We start from the raw sequence: 15,078 nt of genomic DNA, 5'->3' as shown, positions 1-15,078 counted from the left end.
TTATTTAATAACCAAGAACTTGGTTTTTCTACGGCAAAAATTGAGTGAAACATAAATGAGTATAATATCGAAAACTATTAATTTTATCAAAAAAATGTATAGAACATTAATTTTTTGCTTAGAATGAATGTTTTTATCAACTTTTGTGGTCAAAATATAATAAAAAATTTCCACCCCCGAGATGGGGTGGTAACCACCCCCTTGGTAAAAGCGCCTTTCGGCACCATATAGATTTTGATCCTTGGACTATCTACTACTTATTCTCAAATTTTCAAGCAAATCGATCTATTCTGTAAAAAGTGCGAGGTAAAAAGCTTCGGTTCCTGGACTACTGGGGGTGAGTTTCACCCCTTCTCGGCCCCATGGCAAAATCACACATCGGCTCAATCTCACTTTTCTGTTTTGACATGTTACCAAATGTGTTTGCGAAATTTTATGTCAATCTAAGCGGTTCTTTAACCCATTCGTTGCCGATCGAAGAGGATGGAACTTGGCTAGAAGCCATTCTGTTAAACGACACCTGACTGAAGTAACCATATAACCCGTTGGTGCGTGATCGGCAGCGAATGGGTTAATATTTAAAGGTTTTGCAATATTTTACCGCCAGTGAACGGTCTACTACATTTTCTGAATGTTTTTCCTTACCTGTAAATCATGTTTCTTGTCGACACTGTCAAAATTCATCTTATTTCCTTTGCTAGATCCTGCAGGTTCCACAGCAATCACTTCTGTTTGTACTCTTAACAAAGGTAGTAATTGTCGAATGTGTTGAAGTGAGGCGTTCTGTTTTTCCCCAACTTCCTTTTTCAGTTTCTTAAGAAGATTGGGATACATTTTTCTGGTATCGTCCTAATTAATATAAATCAGATTATTATAAAACGATTGGCAGGAAATACATGTATATATAATATAAAAGAAAACCGTCTTAGTAAATTCCAACCTCATCTACACCCTAGGCCGACATCATATTCGGAAAAGTCATGTAAAATTTGGAACTAATTTTTCAACACAATTAAAAAAACATTTATTTCTGTGAAAAAAAAAATAAAATGTTGAACAGATCCGTTTTGATTTTTCGGTTATACAAGAAAGTAAGTGTTTAAAAAAAACATAAAATCCTTTATAAAAGGTATATTTGTTAAAATCCCTATACAGGGCTACATCACAGAACAGAACTAGTTTTCAATCGGTTAACCGATCATCATCAGTATTTGCTTGAATCTAACATGCTAACCACCAAAGTAAAAAATATTTGGGTGAAAACCCTTTACATTTAATCCATCATAGGAACATAGAAATAAGATGTGAATTTAAACATGGATGTTCAAAATATCCAATGTTTTATGCTCTAGGTACCATTAAGCTCAAATTTGACTTGTTAACATCATGGCTATATGGTAGCAAGTACAAGCTACCATATATACAATACATTGGATTAATCATCCATGTTTAAATTCACATCTTATTTCTATGTTCCTATGACGGATTAAATGTAAAGGGTTTTCACCCAAATATTTTTTACTTTGGTGGTTAGCATGTTAAATTCAAGCAAACACTGATGATGCTCGGTCAACCGATTGAAAACTAGTTCTGTTCTGTGATGTAGCCTTGTATAGGGGTTTTAACAAATATACTTTTTATAAGGGATTTTATGGTTTTTGTAATAAATGGTATACAGGCAACTACACGAAATTTTTTCCTCGTGGATTGTTTTTTAAAACACCCTTTTTTATGCCACTTAAATGTAGGACTATCATCATCATTCTCTTTGCCTTATCCCTATGCGGGGTCGGCTTCCCTAATTGCATTTCTCCACACAATTCTGTCTTGGGTCATATCAATGTTGATCCCCTTTACCAACATGTCCTGCCTTATCGCCTCCCCCAGGTCTTCTTTGGTCTTCCTCTCCTACTCCTTCCAGGAATCTGCACTTCAGCTATTCTTCGTATTGGGTGATTAACGTCTCGACGTTGAACATGACCGAACCATCTTAACCTATGCTCTCTCATTTTGGCATCAATTGGTGCCACACCTAGACTTCCCCTAATATACTCATTTCTAATTTTATCCTTCTTTGTCACTCCACTCATCCATCTAAGCATTCTCATTTCCGCCACATGCATTCGTTGTTCCTCTTTCTTTTTCACTGCCCAACATTCAGTTCCGTACATCATAGCCGGTCTTATGGCTGTTTTATAGAATTTTCCCTTCAGCTTCATTGGAATTTTTCTGTCACACAACACACCACTCGCTTCTTTCCACTTCATCCATCCAGCCCTAATTCTACTGCATGCATCTCCATCTATTTCTCCATTACTCTGTAATACCGATCCTAGGTACTTAAAACTATTGCTTTTCACAATCATTTCACCATCCAAAGATACCATTTTATTTGTACTAGCTCCATCTTTAAATGAACATTCCAAATACTCTGTTTTTGTCCTACTAAGTTTTAAACCTTTTTCCTCCAGAGCTTGTCTCCACTGTTCCAGTTTTTGTTCTAAGTCTCTTTCACTATTTCCTACTAACACGACATCATCAGCATACATTAAGCACCATGGAATGTTACCCTGTAGTTTCGCTGTTATCTGGTCCAAAACTAATGAGAATAAATACGGACTAAGCACAGAGCCTTGGTGCAATCCTACTTTCACATGACATTTATCAGTCTCTCCCACACCTGTCCTAACACTAGTCGTTACTCCCTCATACATATCCCTCACAATCTTTACATATTCACCAGGGACTCCTTTCTTATTGAGTGCCCACCACAGAATCTCTCGAGGAACTCTATCATATGCTTTCTCAAGATCAATGAATACCATATGAGCGTTTGTTTCTTTACTCCTGTATTTTTCCATCAACTGCCTTATAATGAAAATTGCATCTGTTGTTGATCTACCCTGCATAAAGCCAAATTGATTCTCGGATATTTCGGTCTCTTCACGTATCCGTCTGTCAATTACTCTTTCCCATATTTTCATGGTGTGGCTAAGCAGTTTTATAGCCCTGTAGTTTGTACATTGTTGTATATCTCCCTTGTTTTTGTAAACAGGTACCAGTATACTGTTTCTCCATTCGTCTGGCATTTGTCCGACTTCCATAATTCTATTAAATAGACCTGCTAGCCACCTTGTTCCTGTCTCTCCCAATGCTCTCCATACTTCCCCAGGAATATCATCTGGTCCTACCGCTTTTCCTTTCTTTATTTTTTGAAGCGCTTGAGCCACTTCCTCGTTGGTTATTTTGGTGACCATTGCTGCTACTGTCTCCGTTGACTCTACAGGCTGTCTGTCAAATTCTTCATTTAATAAGCTGTCAAAGTACTTTCTCCATCTCTTTTTGACTTCCCTTTCGTGAACTAGTATTTTATTATTTTCATCACGGATACATCTAATCTGATTAAAATCTTTTGCTTTCCTTGCTCTCTGTTTGGCTATTTTATATATCTTCGTTTCGCCTTCCCTGGTATCAAGTTGATCATATAGGTTTGAATAGGCTTCTGCTTTGGCTTTTGCTACTGCTACTTTCGCTTCCTTTTTCGCCACCATATAGTTTTGAAGATCTGTGTCGGATCTGGTTTCTTGCCACTTTTTATATAATTTTCTCTTATTTTTTATTTTTCCTTGTACTTCGTTTGACCACCACCAAGTCTCTTTATCCTCAAACTTTTTTCCTGACGTTTTCCCAAGTATTTCAATAGCAGTCTCTCTAATACTACTGGCCATTTTTCTCCAAATTGTATTAGGGCTTCCTTTCATGTTCCAACATATTTTTTCTACTATTCTTCTCCTGAATAGACCTTCTTTCTCATCTTTCAGCAGCCACCATTTGATTTTTTGTGGTCCTCTCCGATATTTTTGTTTAGTTTCGCTTTTTACTTCGATGTCCAGAACAAGCAGCTTATGTTGTTGGCTTACTGTCTCACTCACTATATATAGGACTATATATGTAGGACTATATATTATTATTAAACCAACTTAGGACAAAATATTTGATAATAGATCGTACTACTAAGTTCAAAAATGTTTTCGTAAAGCTTAAGCTATACCCCATTCCACGAATATACAACCCTCTTGGATTATCGCGACAACGAATATTTTACTGTGCAAAATATGAAGAACGAAAGTAAATTGCAAATTATTTTGTTGTTTATTGGAGTAATTATTAGAGCAAAATACTTTCGCACTTCTTATGTTGCACACTAAAATATTCGTTGTCGCGATAATCCAAAACAGTCGTATATTCGTGGAATACACCATACTTTTTTATTTATATTATTTTTACCATACTTTAGTTCATCCGGTCTTTTCCACGTTACGTCTGTGTTCTACCAACAAAACCTAAAACCATGAAATTAAGACGCTTGTCATACAATACACTAAACAAGGACAGCAATATTATGAAGGACGAGGATATTGAATTTTGAATTTGACAATGTCAAAATGAAGCGTTATTGTTTTTAACTAGTATTATAACGACTACTAGGTAATAACGAGAATTCTAAATATCCTAATCTCTAATTAATACTCTCTTATTACCGAAATACATTTGACCTAATTTGTATAAATTGTACGATGCTGCATACACATTGACTCGTCGAATACGGTATATCAAAAGTTAAGTTGCAGATGTCCAATTTCTACAACAGTATTATTAATAACTATAAATACAAAATTACCTAGCTGACCTACGACACAGTAAACAGACAGCAAATGTACGAAGTGATGAAAGAATTGGGGATATCAAGTAAAATTTTCAGGATGGTAAAGATGACAATGGAAAACACAACAAACGAAATAGCATGGAAAGGGTCATCATCATCATCATCAACCCGTACGCGTCCACTGCTGGATATAGGTCTCCCTCAGCTCTTTCCATCTGTCTCTGTTTTGTGCGGCTTGCATCCAGTTACCGATAACATGCTTAAAATCATCGGCCCATTTGGTTGGTGGGCGTCCCCTGCTCAGTAGTGCTTTTTCTCGTGGCCTCCACTCGACAATACGTTTTGTCCATCGGTTGCCAGACAATCTGGCGACGTATCCTGCCCAATTCCACTTTAGCGACAGCGTCTGTTGATTTTGTTCTACGACATATTTCTTCGTTTGGAATTCGGTCCCTCAAGGAGACACCCAACATCTGGCGCTCCATAGCCCTCTGAGTTATGCGAATCTTGTTACCTTTTTTGTGAGTGTTAATGTTTCCGCTCCATAAGTGAGTACAGGCAACACACACTGGTCAAAGATTTTCCTTTTCAGGCATATGGGTAAATCCGAGTCAAATACATAGTTCAGTTTACCAAACGCTGTCCAGGCTAATCCTATGCGACGTGGGAGCTCGCACGTCTGGTTATCTCTTCCCAACCGAATTTCATGTCCCAAGTACTTATAAGATGCAGTCTGCTCAATATTCATTCCCTCAACAACAATATTAGGATTTAGCACCAGATTAGTCATTATTTGCGTCTTGTTGATGTTAATCTTTAGTCCGACCTCTAAGGAAGCTTGATATAACTTGTTCAACATTATTATTGCATCATCCATACGATCGGCTATAAGGACGATGCCATCTGCGAATCTCAAATGACTGAGCTATGACATCTATGGAAAGGGTATACATCCAAAAAGTTTGAAACCAAGGAAGGATTACGACAAGGAGACTCACTATCAGCAACTGCATTCAATCTGACATTGGAAAGAAAAATCAAGAAAAACAGAATAAACATGCAAGAACCGATATTTAAAAACGGCCACCAAAGTATAGCATTTGCAGATGATCTGACACTATTAGCAACAAGCAAGAAAGAACTACAAAAGTCAATGAAAAACATAACAGAAACAAAAAAATTGGGACTTAAAATAAATGAAGAAAAGGCAAAGTATATGATAATGGGAGAAATCCAAAAAGAAAAAGAAAATGATATCATAGTACAAATATAAGGAGAAAAAACATCATTCAAAGGAGCCAAAGAAATTACCTGGGAACCAAAATAGATGCAAATGGTCATGAGGAAGGGGAGATAAGGCAAGAATAACTAAAGGAAATAAAAAGTATGGAGCATTACGCCCATTAATGAAATCCAAATACGTAAAAAAAAATAAAAATCAGAATTTATAAGACTGTTATCACACCTACAGTAACATACGCATACGAAATATAAGCTTGATATAACTTGTTCAACATTATTATTGCATCATCCATACGATCGGCTATAAGGACGATGCCATCTGCGAATCGCAAATGACTGAGCTATGACATCTATGGAAAGGGTATACATCCAAAAAGTTTGAAACCAAGGAAGGATTACGACAAGGAGACCCACTATCAGCAACTGCATTCAATCTGACATTGGATGGAATAATCATGAAAAGCAGAATAAACATGCAAGAAAAGATATTTAAAAACGGCCACCAATGTATAGCATTTGGAGATAATCTGACACTATTAGCAACAAGCAAGAAAGAACCACAAAAGTCAATGAAAAATATAACGGAAACCAAAAAATTGGGATTTAAAATAAATGAAGAAAAGACAAAGTATATGATAATGGGAGAGATCCAAAAAGAAAAAGAAAATGACATCATAGTACAAATAGATGGAGAAAAAACATCGTTCAAAAGGGCCAAAGAAATTACCTGAGAACCAAAATAGATGAAAATGGTCATGAGGAAGGGGAGATAAGGCAAGAATAACTAAAGGAAATAAAAAGTATGGAGCATTACGCCCATTAATGAAATCCAAATACGTATCAAGAAAAATAAAAATCAGAATTTATAAGACTGTTATCAGACCTACAGTAACATACGTATACGCATACGATATGGGTGCTGAAAAAGTCAGAAACAGACCTTTTAGAAAGATGGGAGAGAAGAATGCAAAGGGCAATATATGGACGTGTGAAAATAGAAGGTCAGTGGAGTGGAAGAATCAATAATGAATTGGAATAACTGTATAAAGAGTCAACGATCACAACGACGATGAAAGCGCAGAGAATATACTGGAAGCAAAAATGGTACTCTCACGAAGACCAATACAAAAGACATACAAGGAAAGGCAGGCCAAGAAAAAGATGGAAGGACATTTTAGCCCTAGGCCTACAAGGTCTGTTGAACTTAATAAATAAATATATACAAAATTACCTGTGTATCAGTTGCTTTTGCAGAATGAACTAAAGTTGCCAACATATCTATGACGATAGTAAACAAATCGCTGTGAGTGTGGAGATCGATGAGTCCGTAAGTAACGAGTTGAACCAACAACAAAGCCCAGTCGGTAGTGGCAGATGCATTTCGTTGGAACGCCTCGAAAACGCCCCCTACCAGAGCGAAACGTAACTGAAGTCCATCTAAGGTTCTTTCCGTACCGGTGACGTCTTGTAGGTTTCCTTCTTTTGCTTGCTGTACGAGCTAAAACATTCAATATTATTTTATTTCCTTCTAAGAACTTCGCTAAAAAATATAAGTCCCAATATCCTAACTCCTTGGTCTCAACACAGCACAATTCGTCAACCTACCATGTTTGAATCGGTATCCATTTCATTTCAGCATCCCTGCTTCGCCAGATGTCTGGCTGATACAAATTTAAACACAGAAATACCAAAGGATGTCTTCTGCTTATTTCCCACTTCAAATGGTTAGCGTACACAGGTACCATCAACTTTGATGGTCATAGACGAAAATAATTTAATATCGTTTTCTGTCCTTTGCGCATACGCAATGTGTAATTCGTCAATCTCCCGTGTTGGAATCAGTGTCAATGGAATGTTATGACGTCATGTCAGCATCTCTGCTTCGTCAAACACTCGAGAACATACGGAAAAGCCAACGGAGGTTGACGAATTGTGCTCCTACGTCATGCATTTGGCTTTTCAATTAATCAAAGCGGTAGCAAGCTTTTGTTGAAAGATGTAAACTTTTGAACATTACCTTTTGCAGGTAAAAGACCCGCAAATATTTTCAGGGCTATAGAAAATAAAAAATAGTTGTTTATTGTAAAAGATGTTTAGTACTGCTTTTTTTTAACATGTATACTTCTTTCAAATATGTTGATAAACAATCTTATACAACTATATAAATTCAAAAATAATCTCACCTGTGATAATTGTTGATGTAAGGAAGACAATAATCCTTCCCTCATCCCTTCCTCTTGCCCCTTAAGACACGTCAAAACTAACTGTAAAAATGGCTGATGCGTCAACAAGCTCTGGCTTTCCCCGCCACAAGTTTTAAGTTTATTTTTCTGTTCTTTACACCAACCTCCGCTCTCTAATACTTGCCCTGCTACCTTCAGTACGCGCCCTTGGATGGCAGACGGTAGTTTAGAAACCAAAGGTGCTACCAACCAGATAGACGCCTGTTGTTTCTTTTCGTTTTTCTTTTCTTCGACAGGAGGTGTTTCGTATGGAGCGTTAAGTTGAAACACGTCGATGGCGGCTTTGGCCACGGTGTCTAACCATTGGGAAAGTTCCGGAGAGTTGGGACTGAACTGTTCGAACATTAACTGAAGATCGAGGATTGACATTCGAAGTGTCCATTGTTCTAGATTCTAAAACATATATATCATATTTTATTCATCGCCGATGTAATATAATAGAAGTCACAATTTAAATTGAAAAATGATTTTATTGACGTTTCGACTTCCACTTCGGATGTCGTTATCGAAATACAAAATATAAATAAATTAAATAAATTTTAAAAACAAAAATGTATACCATTTTTATTCAGTTGCAATGCGAAGGCAAATCAATCTTATTTTTCACTTAGAATACGGAGCGCAGTCCAGCACTCTGAATCGACGATTTTCGACTCTTGTTGGAGTCTCATCGGAGAGACGCAGGCCTGCTGCTCCATACTCGAAGTGATCAACGATGAAAGTTTATCCCCACATTGCAACTGACGTGTATGGATTACGTGACTAGCGTCATCTGGCAATTGAAAGATAAAGTTTTCAATCCTAATAGCAACATTAATAATGTTGAAATATATTAAAAATATCACTAAAAGATTTAGTAATATTTTTAATATTTTTCAATATTATTAATGTTGCTATTAGGATTGAAAACTTTATCTTTTAAATAAATTTTGTTTATGTTGCTTGTTAAAAAAAATCTTCTTATAAATTAATTTAGCCCTCTAGTGCCCTAGTCAGCCTCAAGGCGGGCCGTAATAAAAGTTTCCAGACTTAATATTTTAAGTATTTTATAGCTGCAATGCCCAAACCAGCTGTTAAAAATTTAGTCGATCAGACAAATTTTTACGCTGTAATTTTCAATTTAGTGCAAAATTTGGTAGTGCTACTAAAAAAATTCGGGCACTATAGGATTAATCTGACTCATTCATATTGACAATTCAGACATATATATACATTTTAAAGTAGACCATTTAAAATAATATTGTCAATATTTATGAGTCGCGATTTTTTTTTAAGACAACCACATGCAATGATGACAGTAAAATTCCCGTGTTAGTGATTCCATAGTAAATCTCAAGGAAAAACCAGGAACAATCTTCATGATACTACCCCTACATTGTATTTGGTCTTATATTCAGTTTACTCCCAAAGTTAACACCAAACTCTGATTTTATATGTACCTATGCTATTTTAAAATATAAATGATGTATCCTCGATATGTTATTGAGTTACTAATCATGGTATTTTCTTTCTATTGACTTCCTCTTTTAATATGGGTAACCACATCCTACTGCATTATGCCGAGGAATTTGTGACACAATTACGAAGAAAAAACCTACTAACAAAGGTTTTGACAAAAAATGACTACCAATTGTCATTTATAAAGAAAAAATTTCACAAGGAAGAAAAGAAATCATAAAACACGACAAGCAATCCAGAAACAATCACAAGAAGGGATTCAAAGATGACAACAATATCATATTTATGTAAAAGGATTATCAGAAAAATGAAAAAGGATAAGAAATAAGTACATTACAACATTCAAAACAACCAGTACACTGAGTACAAAACCAAGCCCAACAACACACAAGAAAGATCAAAGAACTGGATCTACAAAATAACCTGTGAATGCAACAATTTCTATGTGGGAGAAACCGCAAGACCTCTAAGTGTCACGATAATTGAGCATGACACATACGTCAAAAACAGATTCTTCGACTAATCTCAGATACGCAATCATGCCTGGGATAACGAGCACATAGTACAATGGAAAGCTACATTAATAATCATGAAAGAAACTGACATGAAAAAGAGAAACGTCAAAGAAGCAGCTGATCCTACCTAATGAAGAAAAATGCGTAATAAACCCATCAGCAGAATGTAGCAGGTTTTGGTGGCTAATATTACAATAAGTATTGTTCCGAAACTATTTTTTTGTGACATTTATGTAATTTATTATTCCAATTGGGAAATAAGCCACAATTTAACGTGAAAAATTTCCGAACTGGAAGTCAAAACGGGAATAATCATATTTCAAGTTAAATTGTGGCTTATTTCCCAATTAGAATAATAAACTACAATGAGAAATAAACAACAAGAATATACCAACAATAACACATTAATAGAAGGTCGGAGATATGATCTACAATTATACACAATACATATGCAACACACAATACACAATCATATAATCTACATAACCACAGATTATACAAACCAGTGATGTGGGAGAGACGGGATGTGGCATACGGTGAAGTAGATGGGCTCGGTTTCACGTGGTGTCACTGGCAAAATGGCACCATCCAATATGGCGGAACAACTTTTTGGTAGTATATTTTGCTCTATATAAAATATTTAATTATAAAATTATATTATATTAGATAAATATATAAATAATTAATAATTTTAATAACTAATTAACAACATATACAGTGATGAGCGCGCTAATAACCGGCAAAATAACGCAAAAGATGGAAAACATAATACGTTGCGCAATAAAAAGAAATTATCGTTATAAACGTATAAATTAACATTACTTTACATAGTTTCCCACCTTTAGACGTATCAGAGGAGTATGACAACTGTCACTGTGACAGTAGAATTTTATAAAATACTCCTGTCACATACGTCTAAAGGTGGGAAACTATGTAATGTAATGATAATTTATACGTTTATAACGATAATCTCCACCTCCACTAATTTCACCTCTTTTTGTTTCGCAATGTATTATGTTTTCCATCTTTTGCGTTATTTTGCCGGTTATTAGCGCGCTCATCACTGTATAACGTATAAAAACCTGCCGTCGCCATATTGGATATAGCACAAGTGTCAAATCAAGTGGTCCCATTTCGTCAATACAAAATCATCCTTTATGTCGTATCCCCTCTCTCCCACATCTCTGACACAAACAAATAATACACAACAACACAAAAAACAGTCAGAATTTGATATCCCTAGGGTACAAAACACCACCCTAAGATTTTTTTAACTAAAAGCAAAGCAGACTATTGTCTACAAGATCGAGGAGAACTAAATAAACCGTCAATTTTGAGAAGAAAAACAAAACTTGCTAACATCTTCGTTAAACATTTTTGCAGAATTTTGAAAATAGTCTTTTTTGAAAAAGATTTCGGGAGTGGAAATGGAAACGTCAAAAACATTAGAGTTAATAATGTAATTTTCATTATAGCACTGTCGCGAGGGGGGGGGTACAACGGCCTCCTTTATTTAGATGGACTTACCCAAGTTTTTTTATGGATTTTGACCATAGACATATTCAGGGTAGACAAGGCATACCGAGCAAAAAAGCGTATGCTTTTTCTCATGAGGATCTTTCAGTGCGTCAAAGTTTTCGATTTCTTTCTAACGCATTAAATTTCATGTGACAGAAAAAAGCACTTCGGTGATTACAGTTCGTCGGTGACATTTATAACATTTATTCTAGTTGTCAATAGATGGCGCTATAATCGAAAAAAAAATTATTTACAAATTATATAATATATCTACGAATATAATCTGTTCAATTTCTAAGACTATACAAATCAAAGAAAATACCATTTTATAAATGAAATAAACACAATTGATTTGATTTTATGCCAAATTGCAAATAAAATGTGACAACTGTCAGATTTAACTAAAATATCATGTCACTAAAATGTATATTATCACGGACTTATCTTTTTTTCTTGACGCACTGAAAAATGCTCATGAAAAGAAGCATAACGCGGAAGCAGTCGATCGGTGGTCTATCTATCTCTTTTAACCAAGCGATTCCGCGCATGTGACAGACAAATATGGCTAGACCACTTAATTCAGTGGCGTAGCTGACAGGCCCGCAGAACCCGCAAGGCGGGGGGGGGCACCGACGTTAGGAGGGGCCCCCTTAAAGCTTCCAGGCTTAATACTTCTACTTTCTTTAAATTGGGGACCAAAACATATTTTCCTAATAAGCATCAAAATAGAGAATTTGGGAGGAAGTAATGAAGCAGGTAATTGACGTACCTAACTCTTATTCTTTCTGGGTGCAATTTAGCGATTCGTGGACATGTTGGTAGTTTAGATGAAAGTGAATCCCAAAAAGGTAATTTTTGTCGATGGTTCTTTTACTAGCTAAATATGATCCTGTTTTAGCTAAATTAACCGATAAAAACAATAACTTAAACAAATTACATGAGCCCCCAAATACAAAACGAAGTTATAAATTTGCTAGCTTAAGAAACTGAAAACGAAGTGATTAATTTAATTAAAAAAAGTTGTTTTTATTCAATAATAATTCTTGATACCACTCAAGATATTTCCAAAGACGATCACCTTAGTTTTATTTTCCGGTAAGTAAAAATAACTTGCGACGAAAATAATTTACCCTCCAAAGCAGAAGTTGTCGGAAGTTGTTTGGGATTTATTCGCATATTAGACCAAAGTGCAGAAGGTGCTGTAAATGAAATTTTAAAATTTATACAATCAAAGCACATTTCCGTACACAACTGCAGAGGAAAGGGGTATGGTGGGGCAAGCGTTATGAGTTGTGTATATGTTACCGTTAAAACCCGATTTCAGTTAAAACCCGAATTTACTAGGAAAACTAGTTGTTAACTACGCGCTTTACACAATTCTAGTTTTAACTAGTCAAAACTACATTAGACTGTTAAATTCAGTTAAAACTAGAAATCTTGAACAAATTTCAATATTATTTATTATGTACCTGCTGAAGACATTTTTGACATACTTAATTGAAGCTATTGCTATTGGTTATAAATGTTGTTATTGGTTATGGAGGTTTTAAACGCTGCTATTGGTTATGGAGGTTGGGATAGGTTGAAGACTAAAACCGCCAGAAAATACGCAAATATAACAATTGATATGTTCAATAATTTTATATTAATGAGTGAAACCTGCCAACGGAAGAAGAGTAGAGCGAAGAGGGGTCTTGTGTTTGTGTCGAAACCTATATTGCATTCAGAAATGAATAGTCGCTGTTAGGTAGATTTGATCGATATGCAATCACAAGAGGATCACGGCTACAAGTTTATTATGGTTTATCAAGACCATTTAGCAAAATTTGTTTTGTTGAGACCATTACAACGTAAGAGGGCGGAAGAAATTGCTTATCAATTTTATTAACGGATATATTCTTGACTTTTGGCGCACCATGCATTTGGCTGAGAGTTCGGTAATGCAGTTATAAATGAGGTAATGTCATACTGGCCTGAGAAAAAATTAGTTGATGGAAAACCAAGGCACAGCCAGAGTCAAGGTTCAGTCGACCGAGCTAACCAAGATATCAAGAAAATGGTAGCAGCCTGGATGCAAGACAATAACACAACAACGTGGTCAAAAAGATTTGAGTTTTTTACATTTACAATCTTGTCCAGACTATTTTACGTTTTAGAGAAATTATTTGCACACAACAGTGGTAGCAAATTATTTACCGAGTTTTCGTTAAATCTGGAAATTACTGAAAAGTTTAGTAAAAACTAGTAGGTCTGGATCCCGCGTATGAAAAAAAAGTTGATTAATAGCAAGCTGAAAATTTGTTAATAGCTTAAGGGTGTCTAGTCGAATAAACTTTGATATATGGGACCACTGAAACAGGGGTAGTTTTAATTGTGGAACAGGTTAAAAATTTGGAACGGTCACAGCACGAAAACGGCACATTTATTTTGTCCGACAGAACAGACTTAAACTCTCCGAACAGAGATTAAACTCTCATGAAAAAATCAGACTGCTATTTATTACCTGTCATAATTCCTGTCATTTGACATATTCTACATGTTCCACTCATTAAAACGCCCATTTGGTGATAAATAGCAGTCTGATTTTTGCATGAGAGTTTAATCTCTGTTCGAAGAGTTTAAGTCTGTTCTGTCGGACAAAATAAATGTGCCGTTTTCGTGCTGTGACCGTTCCAAATTTTTAACCTGTTCCACAATTAAAACTACCCCTGTTCCAGTGTTCACACATATCAAAGTTTATTCGACTAGACACCCTTAAGCTATTAACAAATTTTCAGCTTGCTATTAATCAACTTTTTTTTCATACGCGGGATCCAGACCTATAGTTTTGACTGAAATATGCTTAGTCTCAACTAGAATTAACTAAATATATTTGATAGTACTAGTTAAAACTAGAATTGTCTAAAGCCCACAGTTAAAACTAGTTTTTCCTAGTAAATTCGGGTTTTAACTGAAATCGGGTTTTTACTATAACATATTATTCAGGCGTACAAAGGCGCATAACTGACATTGAAAAAACAGTTTCCCATGTTCATTTTGCATCCCATAATCTGAACCTAGTGTTAAATGATGTCGTTGCTGGTGTACAGGAGTTTTTTTACGATATAATTAAGAGATTATATGTTTTTTTTTTGTGCAAGTATTAAAAGATGGGATGTACTATGTACTATTATGACTTTGAATTTATCGCATTTGCCAACACTTAAAAAGGTTATGTGAAACCCGGTGGTCATCCAGACATAATATTGTTATTATGGCTTTGCGTCGAGCTTTCTGACAAGTAATGAAATCTTTAACGGAAATTTCACTGCTATCAAGAAACTATGAAAAATTAGAAGCTAATGCATTATTAGAGCATATGAATAATTTTTCATTTGCCGTTAACATTACTATTCAATCTAAAATATTTAACTTTATTCATCTAAACTCAAAACTT

The 15,078-nt window shown here is 35.4% G+C and overlaps 1 protein-coding gene across 2 annotated transcripts in view; it reads right to left on the bottom strand.

Annotated features, from left to right (window-relative positions):
* Positions 1 to 15,078, bottom strand: part of LOC114344448 (mediator of RNA polymerase II transcription subunit 12) — a 268,924-nt gene that overhangs the window by 35,564 nt on the left and 218,282 nt on the right. For both annotated transcript variants that reach the window (XM_050659395.1, XM_050659396.1), the window contains 3 exons: positions 8,092 to 8,544; positions 7,140 to 7,406; positions 646 to 849 (listed from right to left, as the gene is read on the bottom strand). In XM_050659395.1, the coding sequence (XP_050515352.1) occupies positions 646 to 849; positions 7,140 to 7,406; positions 8,092 to 8,544 (924 nt within the window). The remainder of the gene's footprint in view (positions 1 to 645; positions 850 to 7,139; positions 7,407 to 8,091; positions 8,545 to 15,078) is intronic.

Source organism: Diabrotica virgifera, chromosome 8 (assembly GCF_917563875.1).
Source record: "Diabrotica virgifera virgifera chromosome 8, PGI_DIABVI_V3a".
NCBI classification, from domain to species: domain Eukaryota; kingdom Metazoa; phylum Arthropoda; class Insecta; order Coleoptera; family Chrysomelidae; genus Diabrotica; species Diabrotica virgifera.
Note: the sequence above shows the minus strand (reverse complement) of the source record. Positions and strands in the feature narration are given on the sequence as shown.